The sequence below is a fragment of the Puma concolor genome, chromosome B3 (genome assembly GCF_028749965.1).
Source record: "Puma concolor isolate L17-30 chromosome B3, mPumCon1.1.hap2, whole genome shotgun sequence".
In the NCBI taxonomy this organism is placed as follows: Eukaryota; Metazoa; Chordata; class Mammalia; order Carnivora; family Felidae; genus Puma; species Puma concolor.
Window position 1 is genome coordinate 88,500,545 of NC_141672.1, and position 22,735 is coordinate 88,523,279.

Consider the following 22,735-nt stretch of genomic DNA (forward strand, 5'->3'; position numbering starts at 1 on the left):
TCAGCTGCAGAAACTTGTAAAAGGAGCAGCTGGGAGGAGCTGAGGGACAGAAGTGGCTTTTTAGGTGCTGAGGGACCTTTCTGTGCTGAGGGCTGTCAGGACTTCCCACCAGCTTTCCTCAGGTGACAGACACAGCAGGCCCTTTTGGCCTTGGGTCGGCCTCTTTGACAGCTATGTACTTTTCCCCCAGGAACTACACACGGACACACAGAATTTTGTGAGACGCTTCAGGAGGGTTCCCTGAGTACCCTCTCCTTCCTCCAACACAGCCTGAATCCGTGTGCACTGCCAATGTAGAAAAGGAATGAATTTTATAGGAGTGAACTTCATGCACGTTATCAAGGTAGCGCTTTTTAGTCCAAACTTAGAGACACACAGAATGCTTTTGTTCTGAGCCAAATGCAACACCCCCAGCCCTAACAAACCAGCACAAGGGTTGCTCTGCCCTGTCAGTGCCCACCTTCAAGCCCACCTGAGACTACGGCCTTCTCAAGGGAAGAGCCAGGTGACAATAACTAGACATGAAGCCCTTGATAAAGAAAATGGTTTATTTTAAAAAGCTCTAATGTTCTGCCCTGTGTGTAGCCCCTGTATGGAGTTACGGTTGAGAGTTAGTACCTGCACAGGGCTGAAGGCAGAGAAGGTGCAGGGTAAAAGCTGGGCTTCTGGCAGGTCAGCCCCACCTCACGTACTGTGCATTTTTAAGGAGATGGCAGGCAGCCTAGCTCCTGGTGGTAAGAAAACGTCCACTCCCCAAGATTCATGTTTTAACTTTACTCACGAGTTAAGCAGAAGCCATTTGCCTCTGTCATGATTTCCAAACCAAGGAGTTTTAAGGGATGCTGGGGTAGCAGCAAATAGGGCTCGAGTCCTGTGTCGTCAAGCCCACACACGTCATTTAATAATCCAAATAATAAACGCCAACTCTTCTGCTCCAGGACTGGAGTCTGTCTCTAGGCTTTCCCATCACAATCCTGAATCTGGTGAACCCTCCTCCTTCCTCTAGGACGCGGGCGGTGAGCCTGCAGTCAGCGTCAGTGGGATGCCGGCAGCCACACGCTTCCCTCACATGTGAGCAGGAAGCCTGACTTACAGACTTAGCTGCTCCCGCGTCAGCAAGGGTCAGCGGTGAGCACTCCGAGGGGGGCACGGGGCCTCCTCCTGAGGCACAGTCCGGCCGGGCTCCAGGGTTCTGGTCAGACACCTGAGGCAGGGCCACTCCCCAGCCCTAGCTCTGGGCCAGCACAGTCCCCCGGTTTGTTTGCACCAGCTCACAAGCTCTTAGCTGGGGTTCTGGCATGTGAGGCTCAGCTAGAAATGGGTTGAACAGTGTTGCTAATTCTTCAGAGAAGTCCTGGAATAAGCAGAAAGAGGACAGACAAGGCTGACACATAATTCTGGATGGTACATCCTTTCTATAAAACTCAATCCCCAATATCTAGCCCTTGCTAACCAGTGAGTAGACAACCTTATTTTTTCCCAGCGGCCTTCTACACTTAAATGGACATGACACCTTTTCCCATTAGTCTTCTGGGGATGCTCCAGTTCCAGCAGGGAGAGGGGAATCTGACAGGAGGCGCAGAATCATCTAGTGAGTACTTACCACCAACAGATTTCATCCTGACAACCCTAGGAGGTATACACTATTCTGCCCTAGATCACGAGAACATTCAGTACCAGCTGAGATTCAAATCTAGGTTATTCTGATTTAAAAAACCCATACTCACCTTGCCGCGCTGCTTTCCAACTACCTGCCTTCCATCTTCCTTCCTCCGCTGGCACCCTCTTTCATACAGTAGCTACTCAAATGTGAAAAAGGCACTCCAGAACAGCCACACCATTTCAGGGTGGTCCTGAAGATACCTGATAAAGTCCACTGAGCTTTGGGAAGATCCTAAGAATGCCTGGGCCCCACCGCTGGCCCCATTTCAGGAGAAAAGGGACAGATGGATGAAGAGATGAGGACTCCTTACCTTTGGCCACTGGGCATCATGGAGGCTGCCCAGGCAGGCCTCTATCTCTGTCCGTCCCATCAGCCCTTTCTCTACCAGCTCCCGGAGCAAGAACAGCAGCAGGTCCCACTGCAACACACATGGAGAGCGTCAGCGGGGTAGGTTGACACAGCGACCCTGACTGATCCAAAGGACAGAGCTGCTGAGGAGGAGGAGGAGATCTGCAGCCCATGTGAGAGTATTAGAGGAAATGAACACAGCGCCAGAAAAGGTGGAGTAAAGGAAACACACACACACAGCAACTGGGGTGAGGGTGGGGGGTGTCAGAACAGGAGTGCAGGGGGCTAAAGAGCCCACCTGCCCTCCTCCACCGCTCTAGCTCACCTCCCTTGGCCGGGTGTCTGCCAGAAGCCCCAGGTTTCTTGGGCTCAGCAGCAGCTGCAGTGGAACCGGCACCTGAAAGTCATCCTTCCACAGGGAAAGCAGCATGTGCAGGAGCCTGCGAGCCTGTCCTCTCTCCAGCCGGTGCTGCACCGGGGGCCCGAGGACAGGGATCTGGTCTGCCACTTTGGGCAAAGAAAAAAGTCAAGCTTTGAGAAATGGAGGTAGGGTCACCTAGCTGGCCCCTGGGAGGTAGAAGAGAACAAAGCTCCATGTTTCTAATCTAGCTTGTACCAAAACCTGAGATCTGGGGGATGTGACAGAAGGGTGATGTAATGACAGAGAGCCATACCAAGGAGGGATGCTAACTCCACCGAGCACTTTGCCAGATGCTGCTCTGCAGGCGGGCACAGGAACTGTGGAGAAGAGGCTGGACGTTAGCACTATCCTTACAGCAGCAGACTTGAGCTGATGCAGCTCTGGTGACCAGCACTGGACAAGGACACAAGTACAGCGTCGTGTTAGGTCTCACCTGGCGGCACCGCAGTGTCTGGCCCAGCTGGCCCAGGAGCTGCTCCAGATGCTCCGGAGAGACTCCCTCCTCGGGGTCCCGGGGCCCCACAGCCAGAGCGAGCACATCCTGGAGAGAGCAGGGGTGGAAGCAGAGCGAGACTTCATACCTGGCTGGGACCGAGGAGGCTACCGAGAAGCCAGTGGAAAGAGGCAGAAGGAAAAGGAAGACAGGGTCCCCGGATGAAGCGGCCGGGCCAAGGTGCCTTAGACCTGGGACTCGGGCAGGACCGCACAGCTGGGAGAAGAAGCCAACCAAGTGGACAGCAACAGAGGGAACAGATGCTGCAGGTCAGCTGAGGGACAACATGCTGCCTTGAGAGCTCAAGAGATGTCACTCGTCTTGGGACAAAGCCACACCCATCCACTTCCCAGAGAGCCTTATCCTGAAAGCATTTAGGAGAACTGTCTGGCTACGTGTTATATTTTCTATCCCCTATGCTTCTCTGTTCATCTTCTTGGGAGAGTCCAGCTTCAGTACAGAAAACCACTTAGCCTTTTCTTCTCCCCACTATATACTCTCCATTTTTGTCATTCCTTCTTAGTCCCTAGTCCTAATCTTTGGCTCCACCAAACAGTAAATAGTTGAGGGTTTGCAGGCCTTAACATCTCTGCTGCTGTAGCACAAAAACAGCCCTAGACAATTCATCAGTGAACAAGTGTGGCTGTGTTCCAATAAAACTTGATTTATAGAAATCAGCAGCAGGCTGGATTTGGTCCATGGGCTGTTTGCTAAGCCCTACTCTAGACGGTATCTAAATTTTTACAATCAAGAGCAATGGTAGTTTATTCTTACTGCCTACAACTAAATAAGCATCACATCCCACATATGAGAACATTTCTGAAATCTTGTGCCAACACAGGTGACTGCCCCCTTCGAGGCTTTCCTACTACAGCAGACGTCCGCTCCCCCCAGACCCCATCACCTCCCATGCAAGCAGTATGCAGTCCACCGGAAACTTTCATATCTGTTCTTTTCCCCTTTTGGGTGATTCAGGTACCGGAAGTTAGTGAAAAGCAATTAGGAAAACAGTTCAGCTGTGCCCTACCTAATCCCGTTCAGTAACGAAGGACACCGAACTAGCTGCACAACACAGAAAGCGGCTACACAAAACACTGCAGCTGACGTGAGGAAGGAGGGAGACCAGGAAAAGAGCGGGGAGAAGGGAGAGGAGAGGGGCGCAGGGAGGAGGGGAGCTGTGTACTTTGATCTCGGAGATGAGGTGGGAGGGGAGGGGAGCGTGGTGCTCACAGGCTCGGGAGCAGCCCCTCCGCTCCCCCCGGGCAGCTGGTTCAGGACCCTGGGCTCGAAGTGTGCGACTCACTGCTGCCTTCACCTCCCTCCTGATCAGTGCTGCAGGTCAAAGGGAGAACAGAAGAGGGGTCACCACACCAACCCATGCCCATCACTGTTTCCAACTGGGTTATGTTCCTTCTCCCCTAGAGGCCTCCCACTTTCTGCCAGTCCACTTTTGAAGAACTTGGTCAGCCACTCCCCTGTCCTAGACCTTACCTGTGATGTTGGCTGACAACCAGGCACAGGCCTTCTCTGTCGCAAGCCCCACAGCAATGTTCTCTGCGCTGCTTAGAACCTGTGACCCAGAAGAACTGCAGCGTCAGGGGCCAGGGGAGGCTCAGGGATGAGAATGAACAACAGCTCAGGTGCCCCCAAGGCCGGGACCAACCCTCGGACCCATCCACCACCTTCATGCACATGTGACCTGCAGCGCAACTCTCCCACCACCAAACAGCAGCCCGCGGGCTCCAGGCCTCCTCCCTACTTACAGCTGCCGGGGTCTCCTCGGGAAGCAGTGCCCGTACTGCCCCAGGGCTCTTCTTCTGACAGAACCTGAAAGGAGACAGAGTCTGTGATGGCTAGAGGTTTTGGCCTGGCTCACAGAAAGAAAGGCCAAGTGCACCAATCAGCTGAACCAGGAGGGCTCTGCCTTGGGGAGAGGTGGGCAGGGGGTTAAGAGAAGCACTGTCAGCCCTGGGCCCACCCCTGATCCCTGACGCTGGGAGGAATGGGACACCCAACCCCCCATACTTCCAACTCAACTTTAGACTTTGGGTCCTAAAGCCTAAGATATATACCTACATAGGAAGTGAAAGAAAAAAGGGGTTTCAGAGAGGACGTGGAATAAAAAGAGATGAGTTTGTGAAAAAGAAAAAGTCAGGAAAAGCGGAGAGCGGGGATGAGGGTCTGGCATCTCTTACTCCCGCCCCCGGGTCAGTGCCTGGGCCCCGTGTGGGCACAGCTGGGAACACAAGATCTCCAACAGCTGGGCTGGATCACCCCCTTCCTGTCCCTGCGTCACCAGCTGCTCCTGAAGAAGCGACTCAGCCTGGCGTACCAGATCTGCCACCAGTGTGGCCCTGCAGCGGGGACAGAAAAGCTTGAAGGTGGTTGAGGGAACTGAATCAGAAAGGGGCTGCAAATGCAAGGAAATCTGGTCAGAACTAACCTCAAATAATGTTAGCAGTTTTAGCCTCCCCACCATATCCTTCCCCTCAAGCTAACTTTCCTCAGGTTGGCAATACAATGTTAAGAGTTGAGGGGGTAAATGGTAAGGGAATGAGCCTGGCACCTTCCACATCTGCCTTCCCAACCTCTTCAACCCTTACTTGATGTGTTTGACACAGTTAGAGCCGATTCTTTCAGCCACAAATTCCACAGTCCTGCGCAGGGAAGGTGGCTGGTTGTGGAAAAAGGCTTGGGCCAGCTGTGCCTGTGGGGAGGAGGCAATGGCGCATGAAGAGTTTCCTCTCTCTTCCCCCCTGGATGTCCCCTGCCTCTGCCCTGCCCTTACCTGCAGCCCCTGGGTGGTCCGGGGAGGCTGGGCTCCAAGACCCGTGGTGGTGGTGGGAGTGATCTTCCTCACAAAGCCTCCACTCCGCCCACTGCTGCCTGACACCCACGAAGCGAGCAGTTTTCGGAGCTCTCCTGCAACAGGGAAGCCCAACTGCTTAGTTCCAGAACCACCCCTACCCTCCCAGGCATCTTGGGACTTTAAGTATTTGTGGAGTAAAATGGCTGAGGCACCTGGGGAACGCCTAAGAAGAGAACAACATATTAGGGTGTTAGGCCCACGGGATGCCTTTTAGGTGCTCATGAAGGGACAGGCCAGGGACTGAGGACCCTGGGTGCCTCACCAATATAGGGGCAGCAGGTGTAGAGTAGGTGCTGGTCCACCACAGGCATGCCATCCTGGGGGAGAGAACAGGCCAGAGTTAGGCAGGCAGGCAGGCTTCTCTTCCTCCCCAGTGTGCCAGAAATGGGACAGTTGGGGAAGAGTTACAGAAGAGTTCAGTCTCTAGGAACTCCCAGACTGCCTGCCTCCTTTATTCCTGCCACTCCCAAAGCTTCGGCCAGACCCCAACACTTACCAACCCGTGCTCTGAAGTTACTGTATCCACCTCAAAAGTATCCAACTGACCCTCTTCCAGAAAGAACAGATCCTCAGGGACTGTGGGAATCTGACAAAAGATCAGAGCAGTGCAAACTCCAGTCAGTGCTTCAGAGATTCAACACACAGACCTTGTGGTTCCAGGATTTGGCCACCAGATACAAAGCAACCTTGCTCTGAAACCATGGTAATTCCCATACCCCCTCTAAACCTTCATCTTCTGGCCGTGACCTTGTTCAGACTCAGACATTCTCCTACTCCCCGACTCCACCCATAGTGGATGCCTCCCTTCCCCAATCTGGATCTTTCTCCACTTGACCAACCTGGAAAAGCCAGCCCAGAACAGCAAGCAGCAGCAACTTGTTAAGGAAACACATCTCCCCCTCGCTTTCCTTTGACAAGACCAAGCTCCTAAACAGTACATTTGTATAAGAAACAGAACGGAATAAAAAAAAGCTATCACTGGGAAGGTAATTCTCAAAAGCAGACCAAAAGGGGATGGCTGTCATACAGGTGACCAGGATCTCCCCACCGCCCCTCACCAGATCTGTACTCCCTCTGAGCTCAGCCACAGGAGGAATAAAAAACAGCTAATAAAAGTGCAAAAAAGTGCCCACTTTCTGCCTCTCCCCTGAGGGTAGGTTATGGCTATGGTACCGCACAGGAAGCACAGGGCTGCTCAACCCTCTTCACTGACAGCAGCTTCAGCAGTGTTCTCCCATGCCCTTGGCTTAAGCCTCACCCTTTCTGGACTCACCGATGTAGGTGGAGCAGGAGAGTGAAGATGCTGCGGTAATAGTCCAGCAGTGGCACAATGTGGTCAGCGAGGGAGAGGAACTCCACCAGCCAGGGCACCGTGAGCACGGCTCGGCGGGCCCGCAGCCCCTGCTGCAACAGCGCCCGCACATCCAGGGCCGGGGGCACCTGGTGGGGCAGGGTTGGGTCAGGGGGTGGGGGGCTGGAGGTGGGGGACGCCCTCCATCTCCAGGGCTTGGCGGCCCCTCCCGGCCCTCCTTACCAGAGCCCCCATTCACCTGGCTCCTCAGGGCCAGAATGGAGTCCTGGAGCTCACGGGTGGGGGGTGGCTCAGGCCCCCGGTATGGCAGGAAAGCCACAAAGCCCAGGAATTTAGCCAGAAGCCTCAGGCTGAGCAGCACCATGGCAAACTGCCTCCGTTCACCCTGTAGGGATCAGGGAAGCAAGATGTCCTAAGCATAGGGCTTCAAGAGCAATTCTGAATCTGTTACCCAGTTCTTGAAAAGAGCCCTTCCCTCCTAGGTCAGAACCCTGTTCTCTCCCTCATTCTGCTTTCTAACCTGCCAGTCCACATCTGACTCCCCATCGTCGTCACTGGGCTCAGGCTGTGGCAGGGCAAGGCTGTTGAGCTCCCGGATCTTTAAACTCAGACTGTCCATGAGATGCTGATTAAACTGGAAGCTAGGAAGTGAAGGAAAAAAAAAAAAAAGACACTGGCAGAGGCATAGACAGAATCGGAATACAGAGAAAGCTCATGCAGAAAGCAAGGCACAGTGGGGCAGAGAGGGAAGGAGGCTGAGGTTACCAGTGTGGGTCAAAGAACAGGAAAGGAAATGGAGGCAGGAACTGTGAGCTAGAGGAGCCTGGACATCACCGGTCCCACTCTGTTACATTCCAGGCAAAAGAGAGAGAACTGTTGCCCTTCTGGAAAGACAAACCCCTTCTGGCCTCAGCCCTATTCCCTGCACTTTGCAGGGGACCCTTACCTGCTGGCGCTCAGGATGAAGTCCCTGAAGAATCCCTGACAGCCCGGGAAGGTGGGGGGCGGACAGGGCCCCCCGCTGCTCTGAGGGGCCACAAGCCTCTCCTGTAGGCGCCGCAACCGCCCCAGTTTGTCAGCTCCAAGCATACTTAACACATCCGGAGCTTCACCCAAGACCGTGCCTCCGGTGCCACTGGGACTCTGACACATCTGCGCGGCAGGAAGAGGAGAAAAAAAAAACAGTTTTTCTGGAAAGAAGGACTGAACAAAATAGGGTGGAAGTAATGAACATTTCTGGAATGCCAGCCCTGTATCAGGTGCCACAAGTTTTTCAAGGTTGGGATCACGCTGTTTTATAGGTAAAGAGACTAACCTCACAAGGTTAGATGTTTGCCTCGGTCACTAGGGCCAGGATTTAAAATCGGGCCTGAGTCCTATGACAGGGCTCGCTCTACTATGGCACAGACCAAGGACAAGGGAGTAGTGAGGGCCTAAGGCTGGCAGGGTATGCTGGGTGTGTGAGGGAGGCCGTGGGTGCAGGGCACGTGATGGAGGGCTCTGGCTCCCCTCTGGCTGCCTGCATCTCAGCCACCCCAAGGAGAACTCCTGTTCAAACTCCAGCCCAGGACCTGCATATGTCTGTCCGCTCCAACCCACCATTACCTGGCTGCCTTTAATACCTACTGCCTCCTGTAGATTCATCTCTCCTGCTGGGGCTCTTACCTGGAGAAGTTGTTTCTGGAAAAGCCGAACGAAATGGCTGTGGCTGCAGGCTGCAGAGAGCTGACCCATCATGGCTCTGAGGCATAAGAGGCAGGAACAGAATGTAACGGAAGGAGGAAGGGGGCAGAAATCTGAGAGAACGAGCCAATCCTTGGGCCTTTCAGTCCTTACCCAGGGGCGTGAGCAGACCTCAGCCAGAGTTGGCCAGTGCAAAGATGTGGGAATAGGTAAGGGACACTCTCCTTATCACCAACATCCCTCAAGGCTACAGACACACTGAACCCACCAAGAGATAATACCATCCCTAATCATCAGTCTATACTGGGCTCTAGTGAGTATCATGACTCATGTGGAAGGTAGATCACTGGACAGGATATTCTTTCTGCATCTAGCTATGCAAAGTTATTGGAGCTGCTGAACTAGACAATGAAGAAAATGTTGGAAAGGGTCTAACCAGTGACTTGGGCCAAAACTCAAGCAACCTGGAAAACGGGCTTGGTATTCATCCAAGCATTCACACTCATATAACAAGTCTGAGTCATTCTGAGTGCAAGGAGCTGGCAATACAAATCCCTCTGAGTAGAGGCAGAGTTGCCAATAACTAGAGATTAAGGAGGACACAGAAGGTAGGAGCTATGGGCTATAAGTGGAGGAAGAGCCCTCCTCCAATCAACTATCAGAGCACCACTAAGGTGACCAGTGTGGGAGCACCTACCTGATCCTGCTGCCCAAGCCCTTCTCAAAATCCCAGCCAGGCTCCTCATGCCGATCTTCCCACTCTCGAAGCACCTCAAAAAACACATCCCTGACAGACACAAGAACGCCTGATCAACTGAGGCATAGCTGATCTCACTCCCAAGAGTGCTTTCTCTAGCTCCGAACCATCGAGGACAGGACTATCCACAGCCCCATTCCTTATCCTCTCCAAAGTTCTCTACATGCCAACAACATTGAAGACCCAGCAGCAGCACACAACATGCTTCACATACTTCTGTACACAGGAAAAGCTGAGCTGGTTCTCTCTTGTTTGAGGACCCTGTGACTAACGTCATATACCTGTGAGAAGGCTGCTGAGGTCAGAGGTTCAAGTCCATGGGCAGGAAAACGGAATGAAGGTGTGTAGCCATTATGATACTTGGCAGAAAGGGTGCAGTGGTGCTAAACTACCACCTATTAGTGCCAAACTCCTAGTTTCTAGGAAAACAACATAGGCTGCCTATCCCAGAGAAATGCTGCCCCACTCCCTCCTGAAAGTTCCCTTTTCTTGTCACCTTTGTTTTTTAAAAGTATGAAAGGCTCGGTCACTGGAGAAGTTGGCACGATTGTCAGTTTCTGGCTGAAAGGAGACAGCTTGAGCAGACGGTGGCATCGCCAGAGAGACCTAAAATATGGCAGGGACATTAGGGACTGAAACTCTCACAGATCATGCTCAGAAAACCTCATCTCTGTATTCCTGCCCGGAGTTAGCCCGGTGTGTGCTGGGCTGCCTAAATTATGAGGCTGGGAAGGGTCAGGTGGAGGCTAGGAGGGGTCCCTACCTTGGCAACACTGCCCTCATAGGCAGCTCGGAGGCGGCCTTGCAGAGCTGGTGAAAAGCACAGCAGCCGCTCATTCTCAGCCAACAGTTTTAAGGTCCCTTTGTCCAAGTAGGAAAGAACCCTGCAGCGACAAAAGCACATATGACTGGGAACGGGACATGGACTGCAAACAGGAAGCTGACATCTGCACGCCACAGAGAACATTATCTGGAACATGGAGCAGGCATGTAAGGCAAAGTCATGGGCCAAGGATCTAAGATGATGGAGGCAAGGGGGAAGAAACGAAACCTTATGGAGCAGGGAAACATTAGACATAAACCCAAAGATCAGATGCCAAGACCACAGACAGCAATTTGATGGTTATAGGAGTTAAATTCATAGCTTTGACCAATAACTACAGGCTCCATGTAGGAAAAGGCCCAAGGTTATTGCACCTGTGTTAAGCACAAGCATTTTACCTCAAGTGGCCAGAGACCCAAGCGAACATTGGGAATAAGGCTCAAATGCCAAAGCTGGGGAAACTCACTGAAACTGATGCTCCAAAACCTGTACTGCAAAGAAGACACAATCATGGACACTCTGGAACAGAGGGCTTTCCAGGGAATCTAGAAGGATAGTACCAAGCTGTCAGTTAAGAACTGTTCCATCTCCAGACCTCATTTCCCAAAAAGAGGCTCACTCACTGACCTAGTGCTCCCGGAATTGGTTCAAGGTCACTCTCCTTCGTGGCCACCATCCTCCGAACAGTAAGGAGTTGAAGGACGAAGAAAAGCTCCAAGAAGAGGTTTGGTACCAGGTTCTCTGGATATAAAAGGAAGCCCCAGGGTGTCAGGCATCATTTGGAACCAAGGCTCAGTTCTGCTTGCCTTATCATTTCTCCTACACCAAAATTCCGCAGGCATCTCCACTCAAGCGCCCTTTGCTCTCAACTACCTGCGATGCATGAAGAGTAGATGAGGGCTATCAGCTCTAGGCGCTGGCGGGAAGACACTCTGGCAGGGTCAGCGGGCTCAGCTGTGAGGTTACCTGTCCGGCTGGGGAGGGGAGACCCCAATTCTGAGGTGGGACAGGTGGGAGTAGGTGACTGCTGCAGCTGCTTAGAGCTAAGGGGACAGAGAGATGTCATGAGCGGTTCCCCTGGCTTCCCCTCCACAGCCATACTCAGGTTTCTCCAGGGCAGACATCCACAGCCCAGGAAACAGACACAGGGCTGCTCCCAGGGGCAAACCAATCTCAAGGGAAAAGGCCTGCAGATCCCCCACTGGGAGGAAGCTGACAACCCAGGGAGTGGCAAGGTCATACCGCTCCTTCCTGAGCATCTCCCGTTCCTCTTGCAGACTTCTGCACCCTGGGGGAAGGCCATGGCCCCAAGGGCTAGTGTCCGGGACTGAGGGTTGGGAACTGGGGACACAGTTGATTGGGGGTGAGGTGAAGCAGGTCTTGGGCTTGGACAGTGACCGCTCTTCGCTCACCGGAGTTGGATTGATCCTGCGCGAAGGCTTCGTCCTGCTGAGTAGCCACAGGTTTTTCTCAAATTCGTTATCTTCAAACACCTCCCCCTCCAACACAACAGCGGGGGGTGGGGGGAACTTCGCAAAAGGCCCCTCACCATGTGGTTAACTCACCCCCAACCCTCGGGGCATTCCCACGCTCAACTGCGGAGCGCCCAGCCCTGATTTACTGATTCCCCTAACACAGCCTTCGTGCCACCCCAATCGTGGATGGGGCCTGATTCTCACCCTGCAGGGCCGGGGGGAACCGAGCCTACGGGAGGGAACTCCTCCAGGTTGCTGAGGTTTGGCGGATCAGAGCGCGCGAGGCTGGGGCTGCAGGGGCTGCCAGATCCCCTGGGCCTCCGGCCCCCGGCCCAAGGCGAACTCTCTCCGCTGACCCCCTCCTCCAGGCCCCCGGGGCCGCGGCCTCCCCGCTCGCGACCCGGCCCCGGGCCCCGCCTCCTGCCCCCGCGGCGGGCCGAAGGGGCCTCGGCGGCGGCGGTGCTGGAAGGCTCCGTCGGAGGGAAGAGCTGGCTGCGCGCCCCGCGGCCGCCCCGCGGCGGGCCCCCGGGCCTCCCAGGCAGAGCTGCCGAGGAGCCCGGGGCCTTGGCGGGGGTTGGGGGGCCCTGCGGGAGGACGCGGCTGCTCTGCTCCCTCAGGAAGTTCAGCAGGAATGGCACGAATTCCTTCCGCAGTGGCCGGAGGGAGCTCAGCGCGGCCGCCTCCCCGGGGTCATCCTGAGGGAGAAGCGGGAGAGGGGCGAGAGGGTCAGCTGCCAGCCCGGCGCCACGAGCAGCCCGGACTGCAGGGCGCGCTGAGGCGGGCGGCCCCGGCAGCGGCCCCTAGTTGGAGCGCATTCGGCCCGGGCTGACAGCCAGGCACCCAAGAGAAAAGGAACCGGAGGGGTGGTATCTCACGCGGAAAGCAGACTCGGGCCAGGCCTGGGGGCGTGTCGGCGCTGTTACCTCCGAACTCTGGGCGCTGCGCGCGATCCACCTCACCGCGGCTGCGACCGACACCTCCTCTCGCAGCAGCGACTCCAAAACGGCCGCCATCCCGGTCGGGGCACTTGAACGCGATTGCGCAGGCGCCGACGCGCCACGGGCGGCCTGGGAGGGGCGGGGCCGGCGCGGAGGAGCGACCGTTGGGCCGCGGGGCGGAGGGGCGGGGCTGGGGGTGGGGTTGGGGGTGGGGCCGGGGCTTCCCCAGGTTGAGGTTCGGCTAAGGCCTTCGGCTAAGGCCTTCGGTCAAGGCCGCGGCTGGCTCAGCGGCTCCCGGCAGCCAACAGTTGGCCCGCAAAGTGAGGCCGCACCGCGATGGGTGAGGTCCGGTCCCGGCTGCCCTGGCCCGAGGGGCGACCTGCGGGGACCCAGGGACGCGACAGGGGAGACCGAGGGGCCGGGAGAGCGGCTGGACGATAAAGGTGAACAATTCCCCGAGAGAGACACCTGCCTTATCTTCTGTGATAAGCACACTCTTTTCTTTCTGGAGTTTAAGTTTTCTAGATACAACAGTCACCACCCTAACGAAGTTAGGATAAAATTAGCCTAACCTCATTTGACCTTGTCTTTCTCAGAAGTTTTCAGTCCCCCAGCCCGTGCGACGCCCGCTGTCACCATCAACTGCTCGACCATTTAAGGCTGTAAGACACGATGATTCTTGCATGGAGGCTTTTTATAATCCTCAGCCCACAAACCTTAAAGTTCCTCAGGCCACGCTGCACACAGAAGCGCTTGTCTCTACCTTTACCTTACACCAGGTTATATTATTTGGACTACTCTGCAGTTGAAATGTTAAGAGGCACATTCAGATTAGTTTATGGCAGCTTGAGTTATTTCTTAATTTCTTTTAGAAACACGAGAGAGGCAGCTCTTTGGATGTTGCTACTCACTGAGAAAATCAAGAAAGGGAAACCAGGCAGAGAGCTAGACAGTTGGCAAGAACACTCCAGGCTGAACCACACCAGGCGGGGTGGAGCAGTGCCCATACAGGTGCCTCCTGAGAGTTCCTCTGGTTCAAAGGAAGGTCGCAGATGGAAAGGAGAGGGTGGTAGGGAGCAGGAATCACTCTAGTGATACAAAGGGCGTTTCCTGCAGAAAAGGAGAAAGTACCTCCAGCCAGAGGATGAAGGAGTGAAAAGGAGATCTTAATACACACAGTTTTGTTACTTCACCTTCAGTTTTATTACATGGGAAACCATCTCCTCATATCCCAGAACTCTCGTTTTTATCTGCAGGGATACTGAACACCCAGCTTCTATTCAGTCCAGGACTTCTTTTTCTAGGTCACCTCTGGATGTGGTACTGCATTTATAGTAACACCTTCTGTTCCCTGTTGATCTTGTAACCTCTGGTGCATTCAATAACTTTATTAAATCAGAAAAATATTATTTCCTGCTTTTGAAAGCAAACCATCACACAAATAGAACTAGAGTTTGCATGCGGAATGAATATTTTATTACTAGATTATAAAAATAAAATACAAAATAATTTTAAAACAGAACTTAAAACACTGTACAAAGCTTTAATATGATACAAATGGGAAAATTAAATAAATAATTACACTTTTATGTACAGATGGCCTATACAAAAGCACTCTGTGTTTCTGCCAATACTCTTATGTCCTTGGTTGCCTGAGCAAAAATGCATAAAGAGGGCTGCTTGGAGGGAAAAGGTCAATACAATACCTTTGGAGGTATTTCAAAGAGCAACTTCTCATCACTCTGATTTCACCAAGAGGAGGAGAAAGGGAGAAAACTGTGGGATTATTAAAGTCTTCTATTCTACCTTACTGGTCTTGACAAGAAAATTCTTCTAGTTTGTGGTTCAATCTGATATAACAGTTGCCAAGAGTTCATAACTTTCAAGAATTATATCTAGTCAAAACTAGATGTTCCCCCTCCCTCTTTTCCCCAAAACTGTTAAACTTGTAAACAAATGGCCCAATGAAATCGACACTGGCAATTTTAGGAATGGAGTCAGGAGGGGGACCAAGAACTGTGCAGGAGGGAGGGAGTGCATGGACTCCACGTGGGTTCTCTGATCTGTTCTCTTCTTTGTTCAATTCACTCAATCCAATTTCAGAGCTGCAGGTGGCACAGTGTTGTGATCTCCCTAACTATTTCTGAATGCTTTTTACCTTAGTGAACTAACTTACCTATCTTGTGAGTCATTTAAAAAGAAAATCGTTTTGAAAAGTCCTACGGGCTTTCCTTTCCTGGGAAAGATGGCAAGAATTTTACTTCCTAAAATAAATCACATTCAAGCTCTAGTAGCCTTGTTTATCTCTTACGGGTGAGTGAAGAATACCCAGACTCCAAATATGGTGAAGTGCTGTGAATGAATTTTGAAGGATTTAAAAATGTGTATTATAAGGTGGGGAGAAAGTATCATATGGCAAGGACAGTCTATATTAAAACCTTGGGTTTACTCAATGTTTTTAGCTGGGTGAGTGAACATTTTTGTACACAATATGAAACGGTATTAAACTACTGAAAAGAGGTAAAATTCCTATCTATCATTAGTGTGTAAAATGATGTCATTGGCAAATTCTATAGTCACATGGGCTCAAAGATTTGCCTATGGAATCCTATTCTGTAGGTCAAGGAACCCAGAACCACTGGCCCAGAGTATCTAAGAGACGTGTCAGCATCACCAGTGATACATACTATGCCCATACTGTCACTGCCAATTGAAGAGGCAGGATCTGTGAAAGTTTCACAGGGTAATGAAGGAAAAGGCTTCACTTGTTTTACATGTCTCCTTAAAACCAAAGATCCAGCAAAGCGTAAGAAGTATTCAAATTATTACTAAATGTTACTTGTTGGCTATTCCCTTTTTTGAAGATTGTGTATAATAACCACAAAGTGATCTTGATCTTGTCACACATTTCCATTTTCTGATCCAAATTTGCTCAAGGGGAATAATTAAACATCAAACTTACATTTTAAAAGTCAGAGCAGATAATCACAACTCAATTAGGCAATGTAGTGATGGGCCAGGACGCTAATGTCATCATTTCATGTCCAGCCAGGGATTTCTCAGGGACTGAGGTGTGCAGCATCCAAATTCTCCTTTAAATTAATAGGGATCCTTGTCCCTTGTCCTGGAGTCACTTAAAAACTACAGGAATTCCCATATACCTCCTGCAGTTCTCCATTGCACTGCTGGCAGCAGATTCTGCAGGCTCCCACGACTATCTGGGTTCACTTTCTCCTAATTCCAAAGGGAGAGCCAAACTATTGAGAAATCTAATGGTGCGACGTTTCCACATTCCTCCCACATCCTCGAGGTGTACATCAGAGTTCTATCGGATGAGGACAGGGAAGCAGGATGTCCTAAAAAGCACCTGGCATTTTCTGTGCACCAAATCCTCCCATACAGTCTGAGGACTGCAGCTGCTGCATGTTCCCTTCTGTAAGTTAAGGTCTAAATCTGCACCTCTGGATTCAGAACTTGGGTAAATATTGACATATGACGACTACCACTGTGGTTACGTGCCTCAATCCTGTAATACTTTTTGTGTTAAAACATAGATGAGTAGCTCTTCTGCAAATAAACTGTACAGACCCAAACTCAAGAAAGTTAAACAATGCCACTGTCATCAACCATTCTATCTCCTCAGTGATACAGGTGCCAAAATATGTCTCCATTTAGGCAACGTCCCAAAACATCTGTGGTAAATGCACATAAACAGAAATGGGCAGAATATAAAAGAGTGAATGCAAACAAGTTAATTCCAAAATACATGAACACGAGAGAAGAAATGGTTCGCTAACATATGACATGTTTGGATAGATCTAAGGGAATGAAAAAAGTTTTAAAGTGTAAAAAACTTTGATCTCCCAAGACTAACTCTAGACTTATCTACAAATAAATATATTTTCAAATAGCCAGAATAAGATGCATTTTTTCCCCTAAGTCACTAAATTCTGAATTCCCAATCCTGTTTCTCCTTTCACCAATTCCTAATGTTAGATTCAGAATGTAGTTCCTAGAACAAAGAACCCTCTGGGGGAAAAGCATCTGTTTTTAATTCAAAACTATGGGGTATAGAAAAACTAATTATAGTTTTAACTATCTGCGTGTGGGTTTATCAAACATGCACCAATGTACACTTTTTCCTTGTAGATTGAATGCAACCATAGAAATATTTGCATAAAAATCTGTAGCCTGGAAGGAATCTCTGATGATGACCAAAGAACTTCAAGTTCCCCTAGTGGCTGGGAGCTGAAAAGAAAGAGATACTGCACAACTAGTCCACTGAATCAGGAAGCAGCTCAGATTTGCTGAGTATTTTAAAGCAAATAATACAAAGTGGATAATGACAACAGTGGTATCAATGACCATTTTGCTACTTATTTAGAACTGGACTGACTTGGCAACTTTTACAAAAAACATTCCCTTCACAACATGCAACTTAAGAAACAGTAAATATGATGGTGCCCTTGGTCAGCAAGGCCAGCTTGCATACCAAGTTGGGAATAAGGGCACCTGCCTGAGACTTACCATTCAAAGATGTTTACATGCTGTGCTTTAAGCTTACGCCTAATATGATCCAATTTTCCTTTGTTCACTATACATTAAAGTTAAATACCTTTATGCTGCGCAAAAGATTCTCAGGTGAAACTTTAATATTTCAAACAGTCTGTACACCCTGGAGATTTGGCAGCATAATGTAAGAAGAATGCTACCTACAGGGAATGAGCTAGTGCTAGTCCATTTTCTGCTCCACACATAATTCCAGAGACTAGACATGACGGTGTAAGGGCAAGTGTGACTAGGGTTTGCCATTTTGTTGTGAGAAGAGAAACCAGGAGGCACTTGATTTTCAAAAGAGAATTTTAACTTTTGCCCCATACTATGTTTAGTATAGTTTGGCTGGACTTTTAATTAATGGCCATGTTCCTTAGGTAGAATAACCAAACTGATTTAAAATTGCTTGATCTGTGTTTGTCACTGAGATCTGAAATATGCCAACACTAAAAAAAACAAAAAACAAAAAACACACCAAAATAAATAAAAAAGAAGGAACTAAAACAACAACAAATAACCAACCCATTCTCCATACCATAACCTTAAAATAAAACAAAAACAAGAATCCTTGGGCCAAAAATGCTTTACTCAGGGCTGCCAACTTCTCTTTTTAGCCTGAGACCTCTAACATTTCTAAAAGCACAAACTATGCTTTTAAAAACCATGAAGTAAATCGCTGTATCAGCTAGTCCTTTTAGGTGGACCTATTGATACTTAAGCAATAACTAGTCTGTTTTCTTTTGAAAGTATCAGAGCAGAACATCTTTGGTTAACTCTTTCCTCTACATGCAAAATAAAATATTCTTATACGCTGAGGCTATTTCTCTCTGGATCTGGAGTTCGTCAGGGCCATTTAGAAAAGGGGGCAACACAGTAGAAAAGCTGGGAGAAAATTAAGAAACCATAGAGAGAAAACATCCAATCACCATGTTGCCATCACTGTCTGTTTTGACCGCTAGAAGAGAAACACCAGTTAAAAACAACACACACACCATAACTGCAGTCTCATCAGCTTTCCCAATGACTGGCACATTTCAGATGACAGGGGTCAGGATTTAAAGCTGGCTACCCTTAGCACAATTTAACTAATACAACAGAAAAAAGATAATTCCTTAATTGTAGATAATTAAGGAATTGTAGATAATTCCTTACTCCACTCCCCCACCACCCAAAAAAATTGTGAGATGAAAAGAGGAATGAAGAATGGCAATTTTAAGACATTAAAAAAAATCAATTTATGTCAGACCCATGATTATCATTCCAGTTTATCCCCTTTAACCATAAGGACAGAATTATGTGATTAACATGACAAATTTTTGAACGAGTATTACAAGCATGTCCCGGTAATTTTTTCCCCTATTAAAATCTTTTAAAAGTGAAAATTAAATAACCTATCTTGGCTCGAAGGCTGCCAACCCTTGCATTATTACACAAAGAAGGCAAGAAGAATCTGAAATGTCCCATGCCAAGAACGTATTTTCAGAAAATGAAGACAGGCAAGGCCCAAGTGTACGCGAGGCACACAATAGAAAGGAATTTCACCATCTGTGATCTTGAAATTACAAATGGAGAATGAGAAAGAATGAGTTTATATAAGCATATGGTTCTCTATATATTTATAAATATTTATATCATTTACCATGAAGACATGCAAGCAGTGTTATAGCAACTATTATACAATATAATACAGAAGGACTGGTCTTCCAATATTACAGTTGCTTTAGTTAAACAGCAAATATGTCTTATCTATTGCATTCCTCTGTAGTGCTTGAAACCGGAGAGAAATTAAGATTCCACACTATGCTACATTTCTTATGGGAGATCGTATAGGACTCAACAGTGCTTTGAGTTTCGTTTTGTTTTTTGTTTTTTGTTTTTTAAAAAAAGCTCAACACAGATAAAGAGAACGAGAGAAGTTCAGTGCAGCTTCAGGGCAGCTTTGATGCAGCATTAGAATGTATTCACTTAGTGAGGAAATACACTTCTTTCTTTCTTTCTTTTTTTTTTTTTTTTTCCAATTCAACCATGTTAAGCTTTGGCAGCAAACACAAGGTCAAAGAGAAAGCACAGATGTTTGCTAGAAGGCAAATTTCAACAGCAAGCAGACCAATTTACCTGACCTCAATAAGGTCTTTACAACACAAAACACCTACAGAGTAGAAAAGAGCCCATTTGAAAAATCTAGCATAATTTACTTTTGCCTGACTCCTATTACTAGAAGAGTGAAATCAGAATATGCTCCTCCTCACAGCTTTATAAATTGAGGTTACAAGGAAATCAGGTCCAAAAGCCCAAATATTCAAACTAAAGCACAAGAGAAGCAGGTAATAAAACATTAAAAGATAAATACTGAGCCTAAATTTATTTCCCCAGATACTTGTTCCTTATTGGCTAAATGTATAAAATACAAAGTTTGAGGATTATAAGCCTCAACAACGTACCTAATTTCTCTCTATTTTTCTTTCTAAATATCTAAAAGCATGAAGTCACACTCCACAGCAGTGTATTTCCCTGGTATCATCTTGGAGGTTGATATTGGAAATAGCTGGTATCTGGAAGACCTAAGAAAGTAAGGTCTACTCTGGTCGGTCTTCCTTCCATAAGGAGGAAACAGAGGGGAAGAGGGTTCTTTTGTCTTGAATGGTATTAGCCTCACTCTGTTCCTCTCTCCCTAAAGCACTGAAGCCTGGAAAGTAGCTCTATTTAGACTTCTTCCTTTACCTAAGTTTCAGTAGTTCTTTTTCACAATAAAAATATACTAAGAACTGCCGCTCCACAGAAAAATATTAGGGGACTAAAAAAAATAACTGGATTTGAAGTTTTCATCATGTGCTGCTGAAAGCATATTAGAATGTATCGTTAAAATTAGAGAGACTGCATCAGGTGAGATACACTAACTTTAAAAACTGTGAAATCCAGGGAGGGTAGTAGGCATGAGGCAAAGTAAAGGTGTGAACTCTCAATACACTAGATAAATACACAAGCCATGTGTGTATGAGCACTGGGTCTCCAGCAAACAGACTTGTTATATATCCTAATATTAGAGCAATTCTGACTCCCCCACGTTGGGAAGTTTGAATAAAAATATTAAAACAAGAAGTTTCACTTTTGCTATATAATCTTTGAGCAATGCCTTAAAAACAAACATACCAGGCCAAACCCCTTAAAATTCCATTCCATCTCCTTCCTTTAACTCCTTTGTTTCAAAGGCAGCTAAAAAATAAGAGTTCATTTAATCTCCCCCTTGGATTTTGCTGGATTGCCCCTTCCTATGCAAAGGCATGGATTCCTGATCTGCTTGCTGCCTGCCTTAGGTAATTCCTTATCATATATTTATGTCTTCTTATAAATAATTTATGTTACTTTCTTTTGTAAGAGAAGATCAACACTGATTTTTTAAATAGACAGTACAAGGACACACATGCATCAGGTTTAGGAGGAAGACCTCACACCTTTCCCAGAGATGCAGCCCAGCTCCTATCTGCTGAGTTTAGTGGCTGACTTACTCTTCCCTGGGGGGGCTTTAGTGCCGGCCGAGTGGTGGTGGAGGCTGCTGGATCCTTTCAGGCCATTCTTGCTGGGTTTGCAATGCTCCTGTTGGCAGGACCTCCTGGAGGAGGAGGATCCTGAGTGGCTGGGAGGTGACTTGCTTCTCCCCAGATGTGGGGATGAACTCCTCTGGTCATGGTGGGGCCGTCCAGCCCTCGATGGTGAGGAACTAGATGTACGAGGCAAGGAAGAGCTTCGAGGAGAGGCACTGGGACTTCTGCGAGGGACAACTGGACTCTTGGGTGGTGTTTTTGGATTGTGAGGGGATCCTGGACTCTTGCACTGAGTAGTGCTCCGGGGTTTCTGAGTTCCATTTTGAAGAATTTGGGCCAGGCGGGAGAAAAGGTCTGAGTCAGAATTGCTACTCCCTAGGACTTTGTATCTGCGGAGCCTTAAAGGAACAGAGAAGAATTCTTTTCATTTTAATTCATTTCAAGTGAGTCCAGAAAGTCACAATGTCCCAAATGATAATGTATCTGATGTGAGTCAAGTCAGCAAACACAGGAAACAGAGTTACTCTTTCACATACCAGTTGTATGACCCTAGACAAATTATTTAACCTCTCCTAGTTTTTTTCAAAAGTATAGTTGACATACAATGTTATATTAATTCCAGGTATAAAGCACAATGATTTCACAATTCTATACATTATACAATGCTCACCATGATAAGTTTTGTCACTGTCACTATGCAAAGTTATTATAGTATCATTGACTAAATTTCCTTTGCTGTACTCCCCCCTTCACCTACTTTACCCATCCCTCCCACCCCACTCCCCTCTGACAACCACCAATTGTTCTCTGTATTTATGAGTGTCTGTTTGTTTGTTTGCTTGTTCATTTTGGGTTTTTTTAGATTTCACATATAAGTGAAATCAGATGGTATCTGTCTTTCTCTGAATCATTTCCTTTGGCATAATACCCTCTAAGTCCATCTATGCTGTAAATGCCAATCCATGGTCTTTCTTTTCTATGGCTAAGCAATATTCTATTACACACACATACACACACACTCTATATCTTTATCGATTCATCCACCAATGACACTTGGGCTGTCTGCATATCTTATAAACACAGGGGTGCATTATGTCTTTTCGAATTAGTGTTTTGTTTGCTTTGGGTAAATAGCAGTGGCATTACTGGATCATACGGTAGTTCCATTTTTCATTTTTTGAGGAAATCCCATACTGTTTTCCATAGCTGCTCCATAAATCCCATCCTCAGCAGCAGTTCACGTAACCTCTCCTAGCTTTTAATAGGAATGCTATCTACCTCCCAGGATTACTGAGCAGCTGAGAACAGTGGCCCAAGTATTTAGTTGGATGTCTGCCATTCAGAAGCACTTAAATGTTGTTAGTCCCTTTCCTCCTAAGGCAGGTTTGCTCTTCAACTTGAAACATCTCTAGCATGTTAGTAAGTGAGAGAGAGAGAGAGAGTAAACCATTTTGTTTAAGGCTCCCATGACAGAAATGTGGCATGTGCATATGCAAACATTAAGCCCCACAATGTAAGTCTTCAACATGAACTATATTCACCAACAGCAGGAAATACAGATAAAAGTATTTTTCAACCTCATTTAATACTTCCAAAAGGAAAAGAGTAGTCACTGGTTTCTTGGGGCCTCAGTTTCTGCCCTTGACAACAGTCTGAGATTCAGCAGAGCTGGGTTTGGGGGCTGACTGCCCTGTCTTACTGGCAATGGACCTGGGCCTTAGAATTCTAAATCTAGAGAATATTCATATGAATAGCAGTATCTTCTCTGCCCTAAATGTCTTTCTGTCTTGGGCTAAAAATCCATTCAGTTAAAAAAGAATTTAAACCGCAAACTGCAGACATGCCACTCCTTATAGA

At 48.4% G+C, this 22,735-nt stretch overlaps 2 protein-coding genes across 11 annotated transcripts in view; both read right to left on the reverse strand.

Moving 5' to 3' along the window:
- Window positions 1-534: 534 nt before the first annotated feature.
- CDAN1 (codanin 1) lies at window positions 535-12,871 on the reverse strand. 6 transcript variants are annotated; one of them, XM_086710490.1, is made up of 28 exons: window positions 12,768-12,871; window positions 12,049-12,539; window positions 11,612-11,815; window positions 11,243-11,412; window positions 10,997-11,110; window positions 10,836-10,914; window positions 10,310-10,430; window positions 10,043-10,152; window positions 9,487-9,576; window positions 8,772-8,847; window positions 8,053-8,258; window positions 7,627-7,747; window positions 7,345-7,491; window positions 7,068-7,234; window positions 6,634-6,721; window positions 6,291-6,380; window positions 6,057-6,111; window positions 5,714-5,847; window positions 5,529-5,632; window positions 5,121-5,279; window positions 4,689-4,752; window positions 4,417-4,495; window positions 4,109-4,257; window positions 2,866-2,973; window positions 2,686-2,749; window positions 2,337-2,518; window positions 1,974-2,081; window positions 535-1,354 (listed from the first exon to the last, which is right to left on the reverse strand). In XM_086710490.1, exons 1-28 carry the CDS (start codon window positions 12,855-12,857, stop codon window positions 1,229-1,231), a joined length of 3,696 nt encoding a protein of 1,231 aa, XP_086566616.1. In that variant the 5' UTR covers window positions 12,858-12,871; the 3' UTR covers window positions 535-1,228. The 6 variants fall into 6 exon arrangements, 5 of the variants coding, with proteins under 5 accessions (XP_086566616.1, XP_086566615.1, XP_086566613.1 ...); XM_086710489.1 differs by having other exon boundaries at window positions 11,612-11,818; XM_086710487.1 differs by having other exon boundaries at window positions 12,720-12,866.
- A 1,364-nt stretch (window positions 12,872-14,235) lies between these two features.
- Window positions 14,236-22,735, reverse strand: part of TTBK2 (tau tubulin kinase 2) — a 160,000-nt gene continuing 151,500 nt past the window's right edge. For all 5 annotated transcript variants that reach the window (XM_025919578.2, XM_086710492.1, XM_086710495.1 and 2 more), the window contains one exon: window positions 14,236-21,276. In XM_025919578.2, the coding sequence (XP_025775363.1) occupies window positions 20,814-21,276 (463 nt within the window). In that variant the 3' untranslated portion in view covers window positions 14,236-20,813. The remainder of the gene's footprint in view (window positions 21,277-22,735) is intronic.